The 26,962-nt window shown below is 37.7% G+C and overlaps 1 protein-coding gene and 1 pseudogene across 1 annotated transcript; both read left to right on the top strand.

Annotated features, from left to right (window-relative positions):
* The first annotated feature begins 17,572 nt into the window (after positions 1 to 17,572).
* Positions 17,573 to 17,999, top strand: LOC122899161 (annotated as a pseudogene).
* Positions 18,000 to 22,796: 4,797 nt separating this feature from the next.
* Positions 22,797 to 24,540, top strand: LOC122898769 (aprataxin and PNK-like factor). Its single transcript, XM_044236453.1, is given in 2 exon segments — positions 22,797 to 23,682; positions 23,685 to 24,540. Coding segments are annotated over 2 exon segments (1,536 nt in total). The 5' UTR covers positions 22,797 to 22,880; the 3' UTR covers positions 24,419 to 24,540.
* The last annotated feature ends 2,422 nt before the right edge of the window (positions 24,541 to 26,962 follow it).

Here is a 26,962-nt window from a genome sequence, read left to right as displayed (position 1 = left end):
CCATGACCTGAACCAGAACCAAGAGTTAGACATTTAATCAATTGAGCCACCTAGGCTCCCTGGCATATAATTTCTTATAATGTTCTCTTCTACTTCTTTGTATTTCTGTGGCATCAATTATTTCTCTTCTTTCATTTATGATTTTGCTGATTTGAATCCTGTCTCTCTCTTTCTGATGCATTTGGCTAAAGGTTTGTCCAGTTTGTTAATCTTTTCAAAGAACTGGCTCCTGGTTTCATTGATCTGTTCTATGGTATCTTTTTAGTTTCTATTTCATTTATTTTTGTTCTGATCTTTATTATTTCCTTCATTCTACTGGTTTTGGGTTTATTTTATTTTTATTTTTTTAACCTCCTCTAGGCTCTGGGTGTAAGGTTAGGTTGTTTGAGATTTTTTCTTGTTTCTTGAGGTAGACCTGTATTACTGTAAACTTCCCTTTAAGAACAGTTTTTTCTACATCCTGAAGATTTTTGACCTTGTGTTTTCATTTTCATTCATCTCCCTGTATTTTTTTTATTTCCTCTTTGATTTCTAGGTCAACACATTCATTGTTTAGTAGCATGTTATTTTACCTCTATGTATTGTTCTCCTCCCCCCTTTTTTTGGTGGTTGATTTCTAGTTTCATAGCATTGTGATCAGAAAAGATGAATGGAATGACTTTAGTCTTTTTGTATTTGTAGAGATTTTTTTTGTGGCCTAATATGTGATTGCTTCTGGAGAATGCTCCATGTGCACTTGAAAAGAATGTGTATTCTGTTCGTTTTGGGTGGAGGTTCTGAATGTATCTGTTAGGTTCCTCTGGCCCAACATGTCATTCATTCAAAGCCACAGTTTCCTTGTTGATTTTTGTTTGGATAATTTATCCATTGATGTAAGTGGGGTGCTAAAGTCACCTACCATTGTTATATTACTATTGATTACTTTCTTTATTTATTACTTCCTTTATGTGTGTTTTTAATTGCTTTATATACTGGGGTGTTCCCATGTTGGGTGAATAAATATTTATACAAAGAAGTTTCTTCTTTTTCTTTTGTTATGGTCTTTGTTTTAAAGTTTATTTGGTTCAATATAAGAATTGCTACCCTTGCTTTCTTTTCATTTCCATTTGCATGATAAATGCTTTTCTATCCCTTCACTTTCAATCTGCATCTGTCCTTAGGTCTGTAATGAGTCTCTTATAAGTAGCTCATAGATGGGTTTCCTTTTTTTTTAGTCTATTCTGTTTCCCTATATCTTTTGATTTACTTTCAAATTATTTATTGATAGGTATGTACTTACTTGTTTTACACTAGTTTTTGTAGTTCTCCGTTCTCTTGCTTTCTTTCCTCATGGTTCACTGGTTAGAGATATACTAAGATTTCTTTTAATTTTTTACATATTTGTTACTGTCTTTTGATTCATGATTACCATTAGGTTTATATACATCATCTAATACATAGAGAAATCTATATTAAGTTGATTGTCTCAAGTTTGAACCCATTCTTTACTCCCCTCCCCTTACCATTTAGTTATAAGGTGTCATACTTTACATCATTTTGTGAATCCCTTAACTGATGTTTATAGATATATTTAATTTTACTTCTTTTGTGCTTCCTACTTATCATTTATCATTTCCACCCAAAAAGTCCCCTTTAGGAGCACCTGGATGGCTCAGTCAGTTAAGTGTCTGACCTGATGTCAGCTCAGCTCAGTGCTTTTTCTCAAAGTCATGAGTTCAGGCCCCACAATGGACTCCACACTGGGTGTGGAACCTACTTAAAAAGTCCCCATTAACATTTCTTGTAAGGCTGGTTTAGTGGTCATTAGTAATTTTAACTTTTTTTTTAATTTTTTATTTTTTATAAACATATATTATTATCCCCATGGGTACAGGTCTGTGAATCGCCTGGTTTACACACTTCACAGCACTCACCATAGCACATACCCTCCCCAATGTCCACAACCCCACTCCCCTCCCCCCAGCAGCCCTCCATTTGTTTTGTGAGATTAAGAGTCACTTATGGTTTGTCTCCCTCCCAATCCCATCTTCTTTCATTTATTCTTCTCCTACCCCCTTAACCGCCCTCCCCCATGTGGCATCTCCACTTCCTCATATCAGGGAGATCACATGATAATTGTCTTTCTCTGATTGACTTATTTCGCTAAGCATGATACCTTCTAGTTCCATCCATGTCGTCGCAAATGGCAAGATCTCATTTCTTTTGATGGCTGCATAGCATTCCATTGTGTATATATACCACATCTTCTTTATCCATTCATCTGTTGATGGACATCTAGGTTCTTTCCATAGTTTGGCTATTGTAGACATTGCTGCTATAAACATTCGGGTGCATATACCCCTTCGGATCACTACGTTTGTATCTTTAGGGTAAATACCCAGTAGTGCAATTGCTGGGTCATAGGGTAGTTCTATTTTCAACATTTTGAGGAACCCCCATGCTGTTTTCCAGAGTGGTTGCACCAGCTTGCATTCCCACCAACAGGGTAGGAGGGTTCCCCTTTCTCTGCATCCTCGCCAGCATCTGTCATTTCCTGACTTGTTGATTTTAGCCATTCTGACTAGTGTGAGGTGATATCTCATTGTGGTTTTGATTTGTATTTCCCTGATGCCGAGTGATGTGGAGCACTTTTTCATGTGTCTGTTGGCCATCTGGATGTCTTCTTTGCAGAAATGTCTGTTCATGTCCTCTGCCCATTTCTTGATTGGATTATTTGTTCTTTGGGTGTTGAGTTTGCTAAGTTCTTTATAGATTTTGGACACTAGCCCCTTATCTGATATGTCATTTGCAAATATCTTCTCCCATTCTGTCAGTTGTCTTTTGGTTTTGTTAACTGTTTCCCTTGCTGTGCAAAAGTTTTGATCTTGATAAAATCCCAATAGTTCATTTTTGCCCTTGCTTCCCTTGCCTTTGGTGATGTTCCTAGGAAGATGTTGCTGCGGCTGAGGTTGAAGAGGTTGCTGCCTGTGTTCTCCTCAAGGATTTTGATGGATTCCTTTCTCACATTGAGGTCCTTCATCCATTTTGAGTCTATTTTCATGTGTGGTGTAAGGAAATGGTCCAATTTCATTTTTCTGCATGTGGCTGTCCAATTTTCCCAACACCATTTATTGAAGAGGCCGTCTTTTTTCCATTGGACATTCTTTCCTGCTTTGTCGAAGATTGGTTGACCATAGAGTTGAGGGTCTATTTCTGGGCTCTCTATTCTGTTCCATTGATCTATGTGTCCTTTTTTGTGCCAGTACCATGCTGTCTTGATGATGACAGCTTTGTAATAGAGCTTGAAGTCCGGAATTGTGATGCCACCAACTTTGGCTTTCTTTTTCAATATTCCTTTGGCTATTCGAGGTCCTTTCTGGTTCCATATAAATTTTAGGATTATTTGTTCCATTTCTTTGAAAAAGATGGATGGTACTTTGATAGGAATTGCATTAAATGTGTAGATTGCTTTAGGTAGCATAGACATTTTCACAATATTTGTTCTTCCAATCCAGGAGCATGGAATGTTTTACCATTTCTTTGTGTCTTCCTCACTGTCTTTCATGAGTACTTTATAGTTTTCTGAGTATAGATTCTGTGCCTCTTTGGTTAGGTTTATTCCTAGGTATCTTACAGTTTTGGGTCCCATTGTAAATGGGATTGACTCCTTAATTTCTCTGTCTTCTGTCTTGTTGTTGGTGTAGAGAAATGCAACTGATTTCTGTGCATTGATTTTATATCCTGACACTTCACTGAATTCCTGTACAAGTTCTAGCAGTTTTGGAGTGGAGTCCTTTGGGTTTTCCACGTATGGTATCATATCATCTGCGAAGAGTGATAGTTTGACTTCTTTGCCGATTTGGATGCCTTTAATTTCCTTTTGTTGTCTGATTGCTGAGGCTAGGAGACTTCTAGTACTATGTTGGATAGCAGTGGTGATAATGGACATCCCTGCCGTGTTCCTGATCTTAGCGGAAAAGCATTCAGTTCTTCTCCATTGAGAATGATATTTGCGATGGGTTTTTCATAGATGGTTTTGATAATATTGAGGTATGTGCCCTCTATCCCTACACTTTAAAGAGTTTTGATCAGGAAGGGATGCTGTACTTTGTCAAATGCTTTTTCAGCATCTATGGAGAGTATCATATGGTTCTTGTTCTTTCTCTTATTAATGTGTTGTATCACATTGATTGATTTGCAGATGTTGAACCAAGCTTGCAGCCCAGGAATAAATCCCACTTGGTCGTGGTGAATAATCCTTTTAATGTACTGTTGAATCCTGTTGGCTAGTATTTTGGTGAGAATTTTCACATCTGTGTTCATCAAGGTTTTTGGTCTGTAGTTTTCTTTTTTGAAGGGATCCTTGTCTGGTTTTGGGATCAAAGTGATGCTTGCCTCATAAAAGGAGTTTGGAAGTTTTCCTTCCATTTCTATTTTTTGGAACAGTTTCAGGAGAATAGGGATTAGTTCTTCTTTAAATGTTTGGTAGAATTCCAAGAGGTTCAGAAAAATTCCAAAGAGGTTCAGAAAAAAAAAAAAGAAGAAAGAAAGAAGGAAACAAACAAACAATTAAAAAATGAAAACAAGTAAAGAAAAAATAAAAAAAGAAAATATATATATTTTTTAGATAAACTAGTTTAAAAACATTAAAAAAGAAAAGGGTAAAAGTTAAAAAAAATTTAGCAGAAGAAGAAAAAAAAATTGAAAAAAAATTAAATTAACTGCAAGACTAAAGAATCATGGGGAGAAAGCCTTGAGTTCCGTGCTTTGCTTTCTCCTCCTCTGGAATTCCGCTGCTGTCCTTGGTATTGAAACTGCACTCCTTGGTAGGTGAACTTGGTCCTGGCTGGATTTCTTGTTGATCTTCTGGGGGAGGGGCCTGTTGTAGTGATTCTCAAGTGTCTTTGCCCCAGGTGGAATTGTATCGCCCTTACCAGGGGCCGGGCTGAGTAATCCACTCGGATTTGCTTTCGGGAGCTTTCATCCCCTGAACACTTTCCATAGAGTTCCGGAGGACGGTAATGAAAATGGCGGCCTCCCAGTCTCCAGCCCGAAGGAGCTGAGGGCTCAGGGCTGCCACTCCTCAGTGCACCCTCAGAGAATAGTGCCCAATCACTCCCATCTCCCTGGCCTCTGGCCACGCTCTGAGCTCACCCAGCCTGCGACCGGGTCAAGGTAACCCCGAGCTGAGAGCTCACTCCTCGGCTCTGTCTCTGTTGCCAGCTTCCCCGTTCTAATACCTGCAAGCTCTGTGACACTCAGACACCCCCAATCCTTCTGTGACCCTGTGGGACCTGGGGCCATGCTGACCCTGCGTGAACTTCATCCCGGTTTAACCTCTGAAGTGATGTCCCTCAGTGGAACAGACTTTTAAAAGTCCTGATTTAGTGCTCCATTGCTCTGCCACTTGCTGGGAGATGGCCCCTCCCCCTGCGGTCTATCTTCCCGTCACTTTGGATTCACTTCTCCGCCAGTCCTACCTTTCAGAAAGTGGTTGATTTTCTGTTTCTAGAATTGCTGTTCTTCTCTTCAATCTCCCATTGGATTTGTAGGTGTTTGCAATGTTTAGATAAGCTATCTAGCTGATCTCCTGCTGCCTGATGTAGGCTCAGCCTGCCATTTCTCCACCATCTTGACTCCTCTCCCCTAATTCCTTTAACTTTTGTTTGTCTGGGAACTCTTTATTTTTCCTATTGTCCATGATAACCTTGTTCTCACAGAGGTCCTGACCATCATTACTTTAAATATTCTACCAGTTATATTACTTATCCCTGCTTTGTTTAGCTCTCTTTCTATGATTTTATTCTAGTTGTTCCTTTGGGACATGTTTCTCTGTCTCCTCATTTAGTCTAACTCTCTGTGTCTTTTTTGTGTGTTTCATGGTGTGTCAGGGATGTCTTTTCTGTTTATTGTGTTCACCCTACTGTTGCAGCTGAGCTGTGTTTACCTTTAGTCCAGTCATCTGTAATGGCTCTCTTTGCCTATTGTGGGCAGGATTTTCCTGTGTTGTTAGTGGGCCAGTCTGAGGCCACCTTGGACCTCAGTTGAGTCAGACAAGGCATTTGTCAGAGATAGAGTAGTACCAAACTTCTGGGCACTTTCCCTATATTGTCCCCTGAGAAGCTTTCATTGGCATACGGGACCTGCAGTCAGATTAGGTATCTGCTCCAGCCCCCTCCTGGGGCCATAGTTGGACTGGTATGTGTTATTATTTCCCCTCTCCCCAGAAGTGGTGTAGGTCCTTGTTATGGCTGCTTGCACACTGACAGGCTTATGATTCTACTTGGGTTCCTGTGAGGGCATATTGGAAAGAGATGTCTGTAGGAGAATGTTGGGATGAGGCATGTGTGTTAGCAACGTTTTGCAGGTCTATTTTGGGAAGAGAACTGGAGCTGTTTTAGAAAACTGCAGCAAGCCTGGAGAGGGCAGATCCACAGAAGAATGTGAGGGTGGGGGCACGTGTTAGGAAAGTTTGCAGAAGTCTGCTGTGGGAGGACACCTGGAGCTGAGTCTTGGTTGGAAGGGGCATGTCCACAAGAGAATGTGAAGGAAGGGTGCACTGTTAGCAAGTTAGGTGGAGAGTGTTGGCACTGTGCTGGTTCTTGCAATGTCAGTGTGTGGGGGGCTGGGGAACAAGGTTGGGAAATGGCGCCTGCCAGCTCCATTGTTCCTGGTGAAATCTCCAAAGGATTTCTACTTATCTAGCATATGCTCTGAGATTAGTAAATAAATCTTCCCCTATAACCCCAGGCATTTTTTAAACTGATATTTCAATTCTGTATCTATGTGGGACTGTCTGTTGTGGTGTCTGTTTAAGGGTAGGGACTCAGTTTCCTCTCACTCTCCAGCATTCCTAACACTGATCCTGCTAATTTTAAAGTTCCAGGTGTTAGGTCCTACTAATTATAAGAACTCTACAAATTAGGCCCCTTTGGTATTCAAACCCACATGTTATGGGTATTTGTCTTCCTTGTGGGAGTTCCTCATTCCTGGGATGCTTAGTTTGAGGGTCTATTTCTCTTCCTTCTCTGTGCCTATATTCCTTTCTCCTATGGACAGTCCAATGGGGCTGTTTAGCTCCCAAACACATACCTACTCTTCCCACCCTCTTTGATATGGCTTCTTCCCTACATTAAGCTGTGGTGAGTCTGTTCTGCCAGTTTGGGGTCATTTTCTGGGTTATTTACACTGATATGGGTGTTATCTAGGTGTATTCAAAGGAAGAGATAAGACCCTCCTACTCAGCCATTTTCCCTGGAAGTTCCCAGCAAATTATATTTTTAATTTATTGTTAATTTGGTTTGTTAATATTTTATTGAGGATTTTTATATCCATGTCCATTAGAAATGTTGGCCTATAGTTTTCCTTTTTTGTAGTATATTTTTGTGGTTTAGTATTAGAGTAATGCTCATAGAAAGTATTTGGAAGTTTTCCTTCCATTCTATTTTTTTTCAATGGTTTCAAGAGAGTAGGTATTAATTCTTCTCTAAATATTTGTTAGAGTGCACATGTGAAGCCATCTAGTCCTGGACTTTTGTTTGTTGGAAGTTTTCTTTAATTTTTTAAATATTGAATTTATTTATTTATTTTAATTTTTTAAGATTTTATTTATTTATTTGACAGATAGAGATCACAAGTTGGCAGAGAGGCAGGCAGAGAGAAAGAGAGAGAGAGAGAGGAAGAAGCAAGCTTCCTGCTGAGCAGAGAGCCCAATGTGGGGCTTGCTCCCAGCACCCTGGGATCATGACCTGACCTGAAGGCAGAGGATTAACCCACTGAGCCACCCAGGCACCCCAATATTTTATTAATTTAATAGAGAGAGAACAAGGGGAGGAGCAGAGGGAGAGAGACAAGCAGACTGTGCTGAGCACAGAGACTGACACATTTTAATCTCATTGCCCTGAGATCATGTCCCAACCAGAAACTGAGAGTCAGACTCTTAACTGACTGAGCCACCCAGCCACACCTGTAAGGATTTTTTTTTAATTTATTTTAATTTATTTTTTTTAACTGATTAAATTGCATTACTAGTAATAGGTCTGTTCCAATATTCTATTTATTTCTGATTCAGTTTTGGGAAATTGTATGCTTCTAAGAATTTATCCACTTCTCTGTTGTCCAGTTTGTTGCTATATACTTTTTCATAATATTCTCTTATAATCTTTTACATTTCTCAGGTGTCAGTCATTATTCTCCTTTGTCATTTCTTATTGTGCTTGAGTCCTTCTTGTTTTCTTGATGAGTCTGGCTAAAGGCTTTGTCAATTTTGTTTTTCTTTTCAAACAAGTATATCATGTTTTCATTGATCTTTTCTATTGTGTTTAAGTCTCCATTTTATTTATTTGTGCTCTAATTTTTATTACTTATTTTCTTCTAGCTTTGGGCATTGTTTGTTTCTTTTTCTTTTCTTTTTTTTTCTTTTGTTTCAACACCTTTATATGTAAGGTTTTTTATTTGAGATTTTTCTTTTTTTTTTTAGATAGGACTATATTTCTAGAAACTTTCCTAAAAATTTGGACCGTGGTCTCTTTATTTTCATTTGTCTCCATGTTTTTTGGTTTGGGGGCTTTTTGTTTGTTTGTTTTTTGTTTGTTTTTCTCTTGATTTTTTTTTTTTTAAGATTTTATTTATTTTCAGAGAGAGAGAGCACAAGCAGGGGAGTGGCAGGCCAAGGGAGGAGCAGGATCCCCACTGAGCAAGAAACCCAATGTGTGACTCAGTCCCAGGATGCTGGGATTATGACCTGAGCCAAGGGCAGACATTTAACCAAATGAGCCATCAGGGTATCCCACTTCCTTATGATTTCATGATTGACCCATTGGAAGTTTCGTAGCATGGTGCTTGTGTTCTTTCCAGACTTTTCTTTGTAACTGATTTCTCACTTTATACCACTGTGGTAAGAAAAAAATGCTTAAGATCATTTTATTCTTCTTAAATTTATTAACACTTGTTTTGTGTCCTAATATATGGTCTATCCCGGAGAATATTCCATATGCACTTGAATTTGTATTCTGCTCTTTTTGGATGGAATGTTCTGTATATATCTGTTAGGTGGATCTGGTCTAGTATATCATTCAAAGCCACTGTTTCTTGATTTTCTGTCTGGATGATCTATCCATTGATGTAAGTGGGGTGTTAAAGTCCTATTATTATTATATTACTGTCCATTTCCTTCTTTATGTCTGCTAATATTTACTTTATATATTCAGATGGTCCAAATTTGGGGGTATAGATATTTATAATTGCTATATCCTCCTGTTGGATTGAGCCTTTATCATTATGTAATGACCTTCTTTGTCTATTGTTATAATCTTTGTTTTAAAGTCTGTTTTGTCCAATATAAATATTGCTACGCTGACTTTTTTTTTCTCCTTTCTTTCTTTTTTTGTTTCGTTCTTTGGTTTTTGTTTGTTTGTTTGTTTTGCTTCCATTTGCATGGTATGTTTTTCCATTCCTTCACTTTCAGTCTATATGCATCTTTAGGTCTAAAGTGAGTCTCTTGTAAGCAGCATATAGATGGGTCTTGTTTTTCAATCCATTCAATCACCATATTCTTTTGATTGGAGCATTTAGTTCATTTATATTTAAAGTAAATATTGATAGGCATGTCCCTATTGCCACTTTGTTAATTGTTTTCTGCTTGTTTTTATAGTTCTTCTCTATTCTTTCTTCTATTGTGTTCTTGTCATTTGATGGTTGTTTTTAGTGTCATGCTTATATTCCTTTCTCTTTATTTTTTGTGTATCAGAAGTTTTGTTTGGGGTTACCATTGGGTTCACATACAACATCTGATGTGTATAGAAGTCTGTATTAAATTGATGGTCACTTATGTTCAAAGACATTTTAAAAGCAGTAAACTTTTACTCACTCTTCCACATTTTATGCCTATGATATATTTTATATTTTTTTATTTTGTATGTTCTTTGACTAATTTTTATACATTATAAATGATTATAAATGATTTTACTTTGGGGTTTTAACCCTCCATTCTGGCTTTCCAAGTAATTAATCTACTGCTTTTAATATAGATCTTTTATTAACAGATTTTTTTCATAATTTTCTTACTTCTAGCTATGGCCTTTGAACTTAAAAAATTCCCTTTACCTTTCTTGTAGAATGGTTTAGTGGGGGTGAACTCCTTTAATTTTTGTTTGTCTCAGAAATTTTATCATTACATCTATTCTCAATGACAATCTTTCTGGGTAGAGTAATATTGGTGCTGGGTTTTTTTCTTTCATCACTTTGACTGTACCATGTCACTCCCTTTTGGCCTGCAAAGTTTCTGCTGAAAAATTAGTTGATAGCCTTATGGAGTTCCTCTTGTACATAGCTGTTTTCTTTTCTCCTTCTGCTTTTAAATTTCTTTCCTTATTATTTTTACTTATTATTTTAATTTAATTATCATGTGTCATATTGTGGACCTCCTTTCAATCATTTAGTTAGGGGTGCTCTGTGCTTCATGGATTGAGATGTCAGTTTCATTCCCCAATTTAGGGAAGATTTTAGCTACTATTTCTTCAAATAAATGTTCTCCCCTTTTCTCTCTCACTTCTTCTGGGCCCCTTATAATGTGAATATATTACACTTGAGAATATCAGAGATCCCTTAACATATTTTAATTTTGTACTCTTTTTCCTCCTTTCAGCTTGGTTGCTTTCCATTATCCATAATCTTATCCATATCAGTAAACCATGCTTTTGCATTCTCTAATCTGCTGTTGAGTCCTCTACTATATTTTTCATTTGTTATTGAATTCTTCAACTGTAAATAGTTCTTTTTAATATTTTCTATCTCTTTGTTAAAGATCTCACTGAGATCATCTACTCTTCTCTAGTCCAGTGAGTATTTTTATGAGTATTACTTTGAATTCTTCATCTAGTACTTTGCTTATCTCCATTTCATTTAACTCTTCTACTGTGATTTTGATATTTTATTTGGGACACACTTTCCTGCCTCTTCATTTTGTCTAGCTGTCTGTATTTCTTTCTATATATCAGGTAGGTCCACGTGTCTCCTGGTCTTAAAAGTAATGGTTTTGTGTAGAAGAGGTCCTGTGGTGTTCTGTAGCACAATCCTCTCTGGTCGTTAGGATCAGGATCTCCAGGAGCATCTCCTGTATGAGCTGAAGTTCCTACTGTGTAGTTGAGCCATGTTGTCTTCAGTCTAGCTAGATGCAGTGACCTGCTTTACCTGCTATGGGTGCAGTGGACATGGTTTTGTCTTCATGCTGTTGAGAGGCCTAAGCCCATAGTAGGTTTATTGGTGGACGTCAAGTCAGCCTTGGTGTGTGCAATAATCCTCTCTGCCACAGCTTCAGGCACACCAAAAGGCAGCTATTGGTTCCTGCACAGCTAGCTAAAATACTGGACTGCTGGAATTGCAGGTGCAATGGTGTATGTCTCCACCCACCCTAGAGCAGAAGTCACCTTGGAGTGGTGCTGGTCCCTTCAGCAGCTGCCTGGTGGGTATAGCAGGGCAGGAGTTGCTTTGGAGGAACACCTGCTGAAGCAGGTGTTGTATGGGGTGGGTTCTTAGGGGAGCTCTGAGGTGGGATAGATGGTAATAGTAAGCTAGGTAAAAGTGTTAGTGCTGGCTTCCATAAATATCTGGCTATCTAGGCTGAGGGAGTGGAAGAGAAATGGCATCCACCATTACTTTTGTTCCCAGAGAAGTCTCCTAAAGATCTTTGCCCCACCAGCATGTAGTCTACGGTTAGCCAGTAAATCTCCTTCATTTATACTCCAGATGCTTTTCAAACTGGTGCTTCAGTGCTGTGTCTTAGGCTGAATTATGATGTTGGGTCTTTAAGGTGGGAATTTAGTTTCATATCACCCTCTGGCTCTCCTAGTGTTAGGTCTGTTGATTTTCAGGGTTCTCAAATGTAAACCCCACTGGTTTCAAAGTGATATGAGAACTTCTCATCTCTGTGTAAGTCCTCAGTGCTGGGGTGACTGATTGGGGTCTGATCCTCTTATTCCTCATGCATGTGGTGTTCCTCCCTTTTGTGGTTATTCCTGCCAGGAATTTAGTTCCCAGCCACATTGCTGCCTTCATACTTTGTTTTTTGTTGTTGTTGTTGTTATTGTTTTGTTTTGTTTTTTGGTTAAATGTGGGCTTCTCTCTATGATTAACTGTGAAAGGTCTGTTCTGCCAGTCTTCAGGTTATTTTCAGAGTTAGTGGTATAGATGTAGCTGTTATCTCACTGTGTTTGTGGGAGAGGGTGAACTCCATATCCTCTTCTCTGCCATTTTCTTTCCTCCTTGCTTGTGGAAATTTTGTATAAAATAGAAAATGAATACAGTTGATATTTTAATTTTTATAATATTATAAATTTATATATATTTTATGATATTTTAATCTTTTATAAAGATTTTGGTTACATAAGATGATATAAGTGTAATCAATAAAAAGAATACAAATGTTTTGGGGAAAAAAAGAAAATACAAAGTGAGGGAGTAACAGGAAATAATAAAATTTTGAATGTCTAAGAAAAAGTTTTACAAATTGGTTTTAGAATGAAGATGGTATATATCAAACAATTAGTGATTTAAATTCCATTAATTTTGGGGGTGCCTGGGTGGCTCAGGGGGTTAAAGCCTCTGACTTCAGCTCTAGTCATGATGCTAGGGTCCTGGGATTGAGCCACACATGGGGCTCTCTGCTCAGCGGGGAGCCTGCTTCCTCCGCCTACTTGTGATCTGTCAAATAAATAAATAAATAAATAAAATCTTTAAAAAAAAAAAAGCCTGAAATTTAAAAATAAAATAAATTCCATTAGTTTTATTTAAAAGTTATACAGGCCTTTTCCTTAAAACACCACTGATAATATTCGGGAATTAAATCATGTAATTATTCAAACTTACAACAAAAAGTGTTGATGTCAATTTAAATTATACTCAGGCATTCATGTTTTTTCAAAATTGTTTTTGGAAGTACATGAGCAAAAAATAATGAACTACAGTTATATACAATAAGATCTTTTATAGTAAGGGCTATGTATCTCTTGTTTCTGTGCTATACCTCTAGGATTTAGTGTAAAGCCTAAGACATAGCACAAGTTTCATAAAGTTTTTAGAATTAAGGAAGATTATTTTTACAGAAAATCTTCTACTGTAAAAGGGGCATAAAATAACATTTGGTAGAAAAAAGTCTACAACATTAAAGAAAAAGATCATAACATATAAAGGTGGTAGAATTTCCTTTGGGAAAGCACCTTTTCACTATTCTTTGTTTATATGCTGAGGACTCCAGGGATTGAGGAACTGATTAAATCTTGGCCAATCAAAGCATCAAATTCCCATCTACTGTGATTATTTCAGAGGAAGGCACATAACCTCAATTAGCCCAGTCAAAGGGATTCTATACTCTGGTCAAAATGATTAGCTCATGAATTGGCAAGTGATACAAGCTGATCTTGTCAGGCTAACTTCTGACACTTGAGGAATTACCAGGAAGTGAAATTCCTTGTCTGCAAAACTGGACTAAGAATATACATTTAGTAGGATGTTAGCAGATTAAATGCAATGATATATATAAAATAAATCTGGCAGTTAAAAGGTCATTAATGACCATTAGTCTTTTAGTAAGAGAAGTTTCTATGGAATCTTGGTGGCAGAAGTCAGACTTTTTGACTAAAAAAAGAATAGGTCATGTGAAATAGTAGGTATAGACTGCACCTGCCTACAGTGTGAATGTAAAGAGGAGACTGGATCAGAAGAAAACATCAGATAGAAGAAGGTGTGTGCATGTGTGTGTATTAGTGATTATTTATACAATTTGCATGTGTTTATAGGTTGATACAGAATCCAAAGTCACAATTTAAAGATAGAGAAAAGAGGGGCGCCTAGGTGGCTCAGTGGGTTAAGCCTCTGCCTTCGGCTCAGGTCATGATCTCAGGGTCCTGGGATCAAGGTCCGCATTGGGCTCTCTGCTTGGCAGGGAGCCTGATTCCTCCTCTCTCTCTCTGCCTGCCTCTCTGCCTACTTGTGATCTCTGTCAAATAAATAAATAAAATCTTTAAAAATATAATAAAGATAGAGAAAAGAGAGTAATTCATAGAGGAATTTCTAAAAGGGCAGGAAGAAGGACATTGAGAAGGATTATTCTTGATTAGTATAGACTCATGCTCTGAGACTGAGGAGAAGGGTATATGTGATTGTTATGTTGTCAGGGGGGAGGTTGAGTGTTTTCACTTGACAACTAGCATTTTGATTATAAAATTGTATTGGGAAGGGGGTGGGGTACAGAGGATCATTTTTCCCTCTAATTCAATAAGCATTTTTATTTAAAAATATTTTTAATTTAAGCTTTATTAAAGTATAATTTTAAAATTGTAAGATATTTAAAATGTGTATTGTGGAGATTTGATATATTTACACATTGTGACAGAATTGTCCCCACCCAGTTAATACATCCATCACCTTACATTTTTCTTTTTCTTTTTTTCCTCATCCTTCCCCTCTCTTCCTTCTCTCCTCCTTTCCTGCTGTGCCTCCTCCTCCCCGATCCTTCTTCTCTTACTCCTTCTGGTGAGAACATTTAAGTTCTACTTTCTTTGCAAATTTCATTATACAATACAGTATTATCAATCAACCTTGTTTTACATTGGATCCTCAGACCTTATTCATCTTGCAGCTGAAATTTTATATCATTTTACCATACACACATCTGTATGTATGCATAAGTAGAATGACAGATACTTAGGTTGTTTTTGCACCTTGGCTATTGTGAGTAATGTTGAACATGAGAGTGCAGTTATCTCTTCAATATCTTATTTTTATTTTCTTTGGATATACACACTGAAGTGAAATTGCTGATCATGTGGAATTTCTATTTTTAATAATTTAAGGACCTCCATACTGTTTTCCATAGTTTTATCAATTTACATTTCCATCCACAATGCACTAGTTTTCCCTTTTCCCTCACATTCTCATCAACATTTATTATCTCTTGTCTTTTTTATAACACCTCAGAAAAGTGAGGTGGTATTTCAGTCTGGTTTTGATTTGTATTTCCCTGATGAGTAGAGATGTTTAGCACATTTCCACATACCTGTTAGACATTTGTATGTCTTCTTTAGGAAAATGACTATTCAGTTCTGCCCAACTTTTAATTGGATTGTTTGGGTTTTTGTTGTTGACTTGTACCAGTTCTTTATACATTTTGGATATTAACCTCTTACCAGATATATGATTAGCAAATATTTCCTCCCATTTTGTAGGTTGCCTCTTCATTTTGTTGATGGTTTCCTTTCTGTTCATAAACTTTTAATTTTGATGTAGTTGTACTTGTTGATTTTTGCTTTTATTGCCTTTGCTGGAATCAAATCCAGCAAATTGTGTTTTCAGATCTTAAAATTAAGTCTTTAATTGATTTTGTACATGATGTAAGACAGGGATGTAGTTTCATTCTTTGGCCTGTGGCTGTGAAGTTTTCCCAGCACTGTTTATTGAAGAAATTATCTTTCCCCACTGTATATTCTTGGCTCCATTGTCATCAATTAATTAGCTATATTCATATGAGTTTATTTCTAGGCTTTTTATTCTGATCCATTGATCTGTGTTTCTGGTTTTTATGCCACTACTACACTGTGTTGATTACTATAGCTTTGTAATATAGTATGAAATTAGGATGTGTGATTCTTCCAACTTTGTTCTTTCTCAAGATTGCTTTGGTTATTCAGGGTTCTTTGTGGTACCACACAAATTTCAGAATTGTTTTTTTCTGTTTCTATAAAAAAATGCCATAGGAATTTTGTTAGGGATTGCATTGGATCTATAGACTGCTTTGGATAATATGGATATTTTAATAATACTAATTCTTTCAATCCAGGAGCATGATAGCTCTCCATTTATTTGTGTTATTTTCAATTTTTTCATTGATGTCTTATACTTTTCAGTGTACAATTTTCTTACCTCATTGGTCAAAATTATTTTTTTCTTTTTAAAGGTTTTATTTTTAGGTAATCTCTACACCTGATGTGGGGCTTGAACTTAACCACCCCAGGATCAAGAGTTGTACTTATGCTCTACTAACTGAACCAGCCAGGTACCCCATGTACTTCATCCTTTTTGATGCAATTGCAAGTGCTATTTAAATTTCTCTTTCTCATAGTTCATTGTTATCCTATAGAGACATAACTGATTTTTATACATTGATAAAACATATTTTATTATACATATATTATATATGTATTATATATATCATATATATATTACATATATATTATTTCTAACAATTTTTGGGAGAGGAAGACTTTGGGTTTTCTATTTTTATACTATCATGCCATCTGCAAATAGAGAGCATTTACTTTTTTCTTTCCAATTTGAATGACTTCTGTTTCTTTTTCTTGCCTAATTGCTTTGGCTAGGACTTCCAATATGATGTTGAATAAAATTGGTGAGAGTGGGCATCCTTATCTAGTTCCTAATTTTAGAAGATTAGTATTGAGTAATAGTCAATACTGTCAAGTATTAGCTGTGTGTTTGTCATATATGGCCTTTCCATATTGAAGTATATTCCCTCTATACCAAATTTATTGAGAGTATATATCATAGTTGGATATTGAATTTTGTCAAATGCTTTTCCTGCATCTATTGAAATGATATCATTTGTATCCTTCATTTTGTTAATGTGTGTCATATTGGCTGGTTTGCAGATGTTGAATCATTCTTCCATCTTGGGATAAATCCCACTTGATCATACTGTATGATTCTTTTAATGAATATAATTTGCTAATATTTTGTTGAAGATTTTTGCATACATATTCATCAGGGCCTGTAATTTTCTTTTCTTGTAGTGTCCTGTCAGGTTTTGGAATTAGGTAATGCTGGCCTTATAAAATAAGCTTGGAAGTATTCCTCATCTTGTATTTTTCCTAATCGTTTGAAATCCAAATGGAAAATTAAGAGATAGGGAAGAAAAGATACTTCATAAAGAAGTTTCTAAAAGAGCAGGAAAAAAATCATGGAGAGGAATTATCCTTGAGTAAGATGGACTTCTTCCAGGCTGTAGAGAAGGACATATATGATGATTATGTATTCAGGGAATTGAGAGTTTTCAGTTGATGATTTTCATTCTGATTATAAAGTTGGGGTAGGAAATGAGTAGGATATCACAGGATAATATATTGAGTCAACTAGCTCATGTATATGTATGTATTAAGGATGTGTATGCATACATTTATTAAGTGGGAGTGGGGGCTTGAGTAACATGCGTTGAGGACAAGGGGAGCAGGAGTTCATCAAGGTCAATTGAAATGACTGATAGGGAGCACTGAGGACCAAGTGAGTCTAGAAAGCCCAAATTTGTGAAGGCCTCAATCTAATAGGTGTGAGCCTGTCTTCAGTTTTAGATCCTTGGCCCCACTTAGGTGAGTAGAGAAATCTGATTAATGAGACTTTATTAACACTATAGGAAAACACATACTACTAAACAACTGATCTTTCTAGTAAGGTTTGGAGACACTTGCCATTTAGATTCTGTCTACTCTTTAAAGCATCCCATCTCTCTAAAGCAATGATAGTAGTATTTCATAATTTTGTATTATTCTATACCTCTGATGAATTAAGTCATAGATGTTAGAACTTAAAAATGTCCTATAAAACCAAGAAGTTCATCCGGCACCAGTCAGACCGATATGTCAAAATTAAGCGCAACTGGCGGAAGCCGAGAGGCATTGACAATAGGGTGCGCAGAAGATTCAAGGGCCAGATCTTGATGCCCAATTGGTTACGGGAGCAACAGGAAGACAAAGCACATGTTGCCCAGTGGCTTCAGGAAGTTCCTAGTGTGCAACGTCAAGGAGCTTGAAGTGCTGCTGATGTGCAACAAATCTTACTGTGCAGAGATTGCTCACAACGTCTCCTCCAAGAACCGCAAAGCTATTGTGGAAAGAGCAGCCCAGCTGGCAATCAGAGTCACCAATCCCAACGCCAGGCTGCGCAGCGAAGAAAATGAATAGACAGCTTGTTGTGCACGTCATATTTGTGTTAATAAAACCATAAAACTACAAAAAAAATGTCCTATAAACATTTTTTAGGCCAATTGTGATTTTCAAGATAAAAGCATCAGCACTCAGTCCTTAAGGTAGTTAAGTGTAGCATCTGTTTTAGGAATTCAATTCTTCCAGTATAAATCAGTGTTTCTCCCATGGTACTGTACTTGTTTGCTTCTATTCACTGAATCTTTTTAGTGCTTTTTTTCCTAGAGATTAAATCTCCAAATAATTACAAGCATTATTTGTTGTCAGAATGTTTTTAAAACTATGCAGCATTTCCTATGTTTCCAAGACAGAATGATATTTTAGTTTCTTGGCAACTGCATTAATTATAGTAATTATATTCATAAGAAATTTTATCTCCTAAATGGTTAAATGATTTATTCAAAGCCAGACTTAAATCAGTGGCAATATTGGATCACTCTTGAGGATCTTTAAATATTTGTGTTTTTACATATTAAGTTTCAGTTTTAAATCTAACAATTTTTCAGGGCACCTGTGTAGCTCAGTAGTAGTCAAAGCATCTGACTTTGGTTTGGGTCATGTTCCTGGGTCCTGGGATTGAGCCCTGTGTGGGGCTTCTTGCTCAGTGGAGAATCTGCTTTTCCCTCTCCCTCTGTTCTCCCCCATCCTCCTTCTGCTTGTGCTCGGTCTCTCTCTCTCTCTTTCTTAAATATATGAATAAACTCCTTTTAAAAAAAAAATCTAAGAATTTTTTATGATAGAATAAACATTTTCTAGATGGAAAAAAATATTGAATTAAATAAATGTGGTAAAATAGAGGCCACAAAATCTATAGTTTATATAAATAACTTCAGTATAAAATTAAAAGTCTAAATAAATAAATTTTTTATTTTTAAGTATTTATTTACTTTTAAGTTCAACTAATCATTTTTGAACTATATCTTATTTAATCAGCTGAAAGAAAAATGATATTTTCATTAATACAATTATCTATAAGGGCATTTTTAGTTAAAATCCTTCCAGTTTGAGGGCGCCTGGGTGGCTCAATTATTAGGTGTCTGCCTTTGGTTCAGGTCATGATCCCGAGTCCTGGGGTCGAGCCCCACATTGGGCTCATTGCTCTGTGGGAAGCCTGCTTTTCCTTCTCCCACTCCCCTTGCTTGTATTCCCTCTCTCGCTGTGTCTCTCTCTGTTAAATAAATAAATAAAATCTTTTAAAAAATCCTTCCAGTTTGTCCTTTCTGTCCTTCACTGATCTTAGAAATTATATGTTTATTTTAAATTCTATTAATTCAGTAGACTTTTTAAGCCTCACAGACTTTTGCTACATCAAATATAAATGTAATGGAACTAAGCTATACTTCATAAGGAAAGGTTTAGAATTGACAAAAGAATTGGCATGTGCCTCTAGGTTAAAAAAAAAATTTTAGATGAACAAACAGAAATCACATTTTATTTTCAATATTTTGGTGTACATCTTCTGACTTTTGAAACATTAGATTTCTCTGTTTAAGAAAAGTACTTTAAAAGTAATAGGTACCAGCACACAAATTGTTTATTAAATTATGCTTTTTAAAAGTAGTTTCCATTTGAGAAATTAATAGAAATAAAGAGACTATATTCACAAAAAGATATGTTTTTGGAGACAAAGCAGTATATAAGATTTTGAGCTACTGGTGAACAGTTTTAAAAGAGATATGCAGGGGTGCATGGGTGGCTCAGTGGTTTAAGCCTCTGCCTTCAGCTGGGGTCATGATCTCAGGGTCCTGGGATCAAGCCCCACATCGGGCTCTCAGCTCAGCAGGGAGCCTACTTCCCCCTCTCTCTCTGCCTGCCTCTCTGCCTACTTGTGATCTCTCTCTATCAAATAAATAAATAAAAATCTTTAAAAAAAAAAGATGCAAAGGGAGGAGTCAAGATGGCGGAGAAGTAGCAGGCTGAGACTACATCAGGTAGCAGGAGATCAGCTAGATAGCTTATCTAAACATTGCAAACACCTACAAATCCAATGGGAGATCAAAAAGAAGAAGAACAGCAATTCTAGAAACAGAAAATCAACCACTTTATGAAAGGTAGGACTGGCGGAGAAGTGAATCCAAAGCGACGGGAAGATAGACCGTGGGGGCAGGGGCTAGTTCCTGGCAAGCGGCGGAGCAACGGAGCACTAAATCAGGACTTTTAAAAGTTTGTTCCACTGAGGGACATTGTTACAGAGGCTAAACCGAGGTGAAGCCCACCCGGGATCAGCGTGACCCCAGGTCACACAGCGTCACAGAAGGATCGGGGGTGACTGAGTGTCACAGAGCTTGCAGGTATTAGAATGGGGAAGCCGACTATAGAGACAGAGCCTAGGAGTGAGATTTCAGCTTGGGATTACCTCGAACTGGTTGGAGGCTCGGTGAGCTCAGAGCGTGGCCAGAGGCCAGGGAGAGGATTAGGCGCTATTCTCTGAGGGCACACTGAGGAATGGGACCCGAGCTCTCAGCTCCTCTGGGCCAGAGACTGGGAGGCCGCCATTTTCATTCCCGTCCTCCGGAACTCTATGGAAGCATTCAGGGAACAAAAGCTCCTGAAAACAAACCTGAGCAGATTACTCAGCCCAGCCCCTGGTAACGGTGGTGCAATTTTGCCTGGGGCAAAGACACTTGAGAATCACTACACAGACCCCTCCCCCAGAAGATCAACAAGAAATCCAGCCAGGACCAAGTTGACCTACCAAGGAGTGAAGTTTAAATACCAAGGAGAGTAGCGGAATTCCAGAGGAGGAGAAAGCAAAGCACGGAACTCACGTCATTCTCCCCATGATTCTTTAGTCTTGGAGTTAATTTAATCTTTTTTCAATTTTTTTTTCTTCTTCTGCTAAATTTTTTTTAACTTCTACCCTTTTCTTTTTTAACGTTTTTTAACTAGGTTATCTAATATATATATATATATTTTTTTCTTTTTTATATTTTTTCTTTATTTGTTTTCTTTTTTTAATTGTTTCTTTTTTTTTTCTGAACCTCTTTTCATCCCTTCTCCACCCCACAATTTGGGTTCTCTTCTGATTTGGTTAAAGGGTATTTTCCTGGGGTCTTTGCCCTCCTTTTAGTATTTTACTTGCTCCTTCATATACTCTTATCTGGACAAAATGACAAGGTGGAAAAATTCACCACAAAAAAAAGAAGAAGAGGCAGTACCCCAGGCTAGGGACGAATCAATACAGACACTGGTAATATGTCAGATCTAGAGCTCAGAATGACGATTCTCAAGGTTCTAGCCAGGCTCAAAAAAGGCATGGAAGATATTAGAGAAACCCTCTTAGGAGATATAAAAGCCCTCTCTGGAGAAATAAAAGAACTAAAATCTAACCAAGTTAAAATTTAAAAAAGCTATTAATGAGGTGCAATCAAAAATGGAGGCTCTCACTGCTAGGATAAATGAGGCAGAAGAAAGAATTAGTGATATAGAAAACCAAATGACCGAGAATAAAGAAGCTGAGCAAAAGAGGGACAAACAGCTACTGGACCATGAGGGGAGAATTCGAGAGATAAGTGACACCATAAGACAAAACAACATTAGAATAATTGGGATTCAGAAGAAGAAGAAGAAGAGAGAGGGGAGCAGAAGGTATACTGGAGAGAATTATTGGAGAGAATTTCCCCAATATGGCAAAAGGAAAAAGCATCAAAATCCAGGAGGTGAGGAGAACACCCCTCAAAATCAACAAGAATAGGTCCACACCCCATCATCTAATAATAAAATTTACAGGTCTCAGTGACAAAGAGAAAATCCTGAAAGCAGCCCGGGAAAAGAAGTTTATAACATACAATGGTAAAACCATTAGATTGGCAGCAGACTTATCCACAGAGACCTGGCAGGCCAGAAAGAGCTGGCATGATATATTCAGAGCACTAAACGAGAAAAACGTGCAGCCAGGGATACTATATCCAGCTAGGCTTACATTGAAAATAGAAAGAGAGATAAAAAGCTTCCAGGACAAACAAAAACTGAAAGAATGTGCAAACACCAAACTAGCTCTACAGGAAATATTGAAAGAGGTCCTCTAAGCAAAGAAGAGCCTAAAAACAGTAGATCAGAAAGGAACAGAGACAATATACAGTAACAGTCACCTTACAGGCAATACAATGGCACTAAATTCATATCTCTCAATAGTTACCCAGAATGTGAATGGGCTAAATGCCCCAATCAAAAGATACAGGGTATCAGAATGGATAAAAAAACCAAAACACATCAAAATGTTTCCTACAAGAAACTCATTTTAGACCCAAAGACACCTCCAGATTTAAAGTGAAGGGGTGGAAAACAATTTTACCATGCTAATGGACATCAGAAGAAAGCTGGGGTGGCAATCCTTATCAGATCAATTAGATTTTAAGCCAAATACTATAATAAGAGATGAGGAAAGACACTATATCATACTCAAAGGGTCTGTCCAACAAAAAGATCTAACAATTTTAAATATCTATGCCCCTAACGTGGGAGCAGCCAACTATATAAACCAATTAATAACAAAATCAAACACATCAACAATAAAACAATAATAGTAGGGGACTTTAACACTCCCCTCATTGAAATGGACAGATCATCCGAGCAAAAGATCAACAAGGAAATAAAGGCCTTAAATGACAACTGGACCAGATGGACATCACAGATATATTCAGACCATTAAATCCCAAAGCAACAGAATACACATTCTTCTCAGGTGCACAGGGAACATTCTCCAGAATAGATAATATCCTGGGTCCTAAATCAGGTCTCAACCGGTATCAAAAGATTGGGATCAGCTGCGCGAGGCCTGGAGACGTTGGAGCGGAGCCTGTGCTCCCCCTCCCCCTGCGTTTTTCTAAGGGCCTTCCTAGGACCCGTGCGTGTCCATGGAAGGCGGAAACGGCTGCGGGGACCGTCTCCTTGCGAAGGGGTGTAGTACTCGCCGCCATGTCTGGGGGCTTCGAGCTGCAGCCGCAGGACGGCGGCCCCCGGGTGGCCCTGGCGCCCGGGGAGACGGTGATCGGCCGCGGGCCGCTGCTGGAAATAACAGACAAGAGAGTGTGCAGAAGACATGCCATTCTTGAGGTGGTTGGTGGTCAGCTTCGAATCAAACCGATACACACAAATCCATGTTTTTATCAGTCTTCCGAGAAGAGCCAGCTCTTACCCTTGAAGAGAAATCTATGGCGCTGGTTGAATCCTGGAGACAGTTTTTCTTTGCTAGTCGACAAATACATTTTCTCTGTTTCCTCTATACCTTGTGAAGCAGAAATGGAATGTACTTTAAGAAATAGTCAAGGGTTTGATGAAGATAATATACTGAATGAAATACCAAAATCTCTCTCCATTCACTCACCTGATGAGACAACTGGTGCCCCACAGCTGGAAAGAAGCACAGAAATAGCTAAGACCCAAACTACTTCTGCAAATAGTGAGTGTTTCCTAGGTGAATGTAGAGACCACAGTAAGCAACAGTCAAATCCTGAGCAGAGGAGAAGAATCCTTCCAGCATGGATGTTAACAGAAAATCTTGGTGACCAAAACCTTTCAGCAACAATCAGCAAGGGGGATAATATAATCCAGGAACATGGAAAAGAAGAAATCTGCAAAGATAAAATTCAAGTAAATGTAACACAGCCAGGAAGAAAACGATTAATTTCATCAGGAAGTTCAGACAGTACATCAGCAGAACAAGATACAGGGAAAAAGTGCAGAGATGCTGATCAAGAAGAGACTATCACTTCATCCAGGCAATGCCAAGGTCATGTTCTACAATCACGTTAAGTAATACAGAGGTGAATGATATGAAGGCTAGTACACAGAGAAATGAAATCCCAATAGAGGAACATGGTAAGGTTCCTGAACATAAAAGTATTGTGAAAGAAACACAAAGTAAAGAAGGCGAGGTGATGAGCTCTTCTGAGAGTCACTTGAGTGCCCAGGACAAGTCCTACCAAGAGGATTCTCAAGGATCTCCTTTTGAGTCCAGCTCTGAACTCTCCAATCCTGAAACTTTGCATGCAAAGGCAACTGACTCAGTTGCACAAGGTTCTGAAGAAAACAAGATCAAGAGGACGTCCTGCATGTATGAGGCAAACTGCTACAGGAAGAATCCTGTTCACTTTCAACACTTCAGTCACCCTGGTGATAGTGATTATGGAGGTGTCCAAGTCATGTGTCAAGATGAGGCTGATGACCGGCCTGAATGTCCCTATGGAGCATCTTGTTACAGGAAGAATCCCCAGCACAAGATAGAATACAGACATAGTGCAGTTCCAGTGAGAAGCGTAGCCGATGAAGACAGTGATAATGTTGGCCAACCCAATGAGTATGACCTCAATGACAGCTTTCTCGATGATGAGGAAGAAGAATATGAGCCGACAGATGAAGATTCGGACTGGGAACCAGGACAGGAAGACCAAGAGAAGGAGGATGTGGAAGAGCTTTTGAAGGAAGCAAAAAAGTTTATGAAAAGGAGAAAGTAACTTTTTTCTGCAGTAATATATGGCTCACATTTATTCTTTATGGAAAAAATTTGGGTACTAACGAGGCACTTATATGATAATTGGTTTTTCTTCTTTTTATAGTTGTGACTTTGCTATTGACTCTTTGCAGATGTTGAACTCTTGGTTCAACATCTGCAAATCAATCAATGTGATACAACACATTAATAAGAGAAAGAACAAGAACCATATGATACTCTCCATAGATGCTGAAAAAGCATTTGACAAAGTACAGCATCCCTTCCTGATCAAAACTCTTTAAAGTGTAGGGATAGAGGGCACATACCTCAATATTATCAAAACCATCTATGAAAAACCCATCGCAAAGGCTATGCCAGCCTTTGATGCAGTAGATGGAATTTGTTCTGTTGCCTTGCTTTTTCTCTCCTATTTAAAGCATCTGGAAATAGGAAGCAGACAGAGAGTTAAAGAGAAATAATTGATACTTTTCATGTACTTTGTGTTGGGAATAAAAAGTAAAAGCCATAGGTTGCAAAAAAAAAAAAAAAAAAAAAAGATTGGGATCATTCCCTGCATATTTTCAGACCACAATGCTCTGAAGCTAGAACTCAATCACAAGAGGAAATTTGGAAAGAACCCAAATACATGGAGACTAAACAGCATCCTTCTAAATAATGAATGGGTCAACCAGGAAATTAAAGAAGAATTGAAAAAAATCATGGAAACAAATGATAATGAAAACACAACAGTTCAAAATCTGTGGGACACAGCAAAGGCAGTCCTGAGAGGAAAATATATAGCAGTACAAGCCTTTCTCAAGAAACAAGAAAGGTCTCAAGTACACAACCTAACCCTACACCTAAAGGAGCTGGAGAAAGGACAAGAGAGAAACCCTAAACCCAGCAGGAGAAGAGAAGTCATAAAGATCAGAGCAGAAATCAATGAAATAGAAACCAAAAAAATAATAGAACAAATCAACAAAACTAGGAGCTGGTTCTTTGAAAGAATTAATAAGATTGATAAACCCCTGGCCAGACTTATCAAAAAGAAAAGAGAAAGGACCCAAATAAATAAAATCATGAATGAAAGAGGAGAGATCTCAACTAACACCAAAGAAATACAGGCAATTATAAGAACATACTATGAGCAACTCTATGCCAACAAATTTGACAATCTGGAAAAAATGGATGCATTCCTAGAGAGACCCCAGAAGAAAGGAAAACTTAACCAGGAAGAAATAGAAAACCTGAATAAACCTATAACCAGTAAGGAGATTGAAACAGTCATCAAAAATCTCCAAAAAAACAAAAGCCCAGGGCCAGACGGCTTCCCAGGAAAATTCTACCAAATATTAAAGAAGAACTAATCCCTATTCTCCTGAAACTGTTCCAAAAAAATAAAAATGGAAGGAAAACTTCCAAACTCCTTTTATGAGGCAAGCATCACCTTGATCCCAAAACCAGACAAGGATCTCTTCAAAAAAGAGAACCACAGACCAATAACCTTGATGAACACAGATGTGAAAATTCTCACCAAAATACTAGCCAACAGGATTCAACAGTACATTAAAAGGATTATTCACCACGACCAAGTGGGATTTATTCCTGGGCTGCAAGCTTGGTTCAACATCTGCAAATCAATCAATGTGATACAACACATTAATAAGAGAAAGAACAAGAACCATATGATACTCTCCATAGATGCTGAAAAAGCATTTGACAAAGTACAGCATCCCTTCCTGATCAAAACTCTTTAAAGTGTAGGGATAGAGGGCACATACCTCAATATTATCAAAACCATCTATGAAAAACCCATCGCAAATATCATTCTCAATGGAGAAGAACTGAATGCTTTTCCGCTAAGATCAGGAACACGGCAGGGATGTCCATTATCACCACTGCTATCCAACATAGTACTAGAAGTCTCCTAGCCTCAGCAATCAGACAACAAAAGGAAATTAAAGGCATCCAAATCGGCAAAGAAGTCAAACTATCACTCTTCGCAGATGATATGATACCATACGTGGAAAACCCAAAGGACTCCACTCCAAAACTGCTAGAACTTGTACAGGAATTCAGTGAAGTGTCAGGATATAAAATCAATGCACAGAAATCAGTTGCATTTCTCTACACCAACAACAAGACAGAAGACAGAGAAATTAAGGAGTCAATCCCATTTACAATGGGACCCAAAACTGTAAGATACCTAGGAATAAACCTAACCAAAGAGGCACAGAATCTATACTCAGAAAACTATAAAGTACTCATGAAAGACAGTGAGGAAGACACAAAGAAATGGTAAAACATTCCATGCTCCTGGATTGGAAGAACAAATATTGTGAAAATGTCTATGCTACCTAAAGCAATCTACACATTTAATGCAATTCCTATCAAAGTACCATCCATCTTTTTCAAAGAAATGGAACAAATAATCCTAAAATTTATATGGAACCAGAAAGGACCTCGAATAGCCAAAGGAATATTGAAAAAGAAAGCCAAAGTTGGTGGCATCACAATTCCGGACTTCAAGCTCTATTACAAAGCTGTCATCATCAAGACAGCATGG

This window comes from Neovison vison, chromosome 2 (assembly GCF_020171115.1).
Source record: "Neovison vison isolate M4711 chromosome 2, ASM_NN_V1, whole genome shotgun sequence".
Taxonomy (NCBI): domain Eukaryota; kingdom Metazoa; phylum Chordata; class Mammalia; order Carnivora; family Mustelidae; genus Neogale; species Neogale vison.
This window is presented reverse-complemented; position numbering and strand designations above follow the sequence as displayed.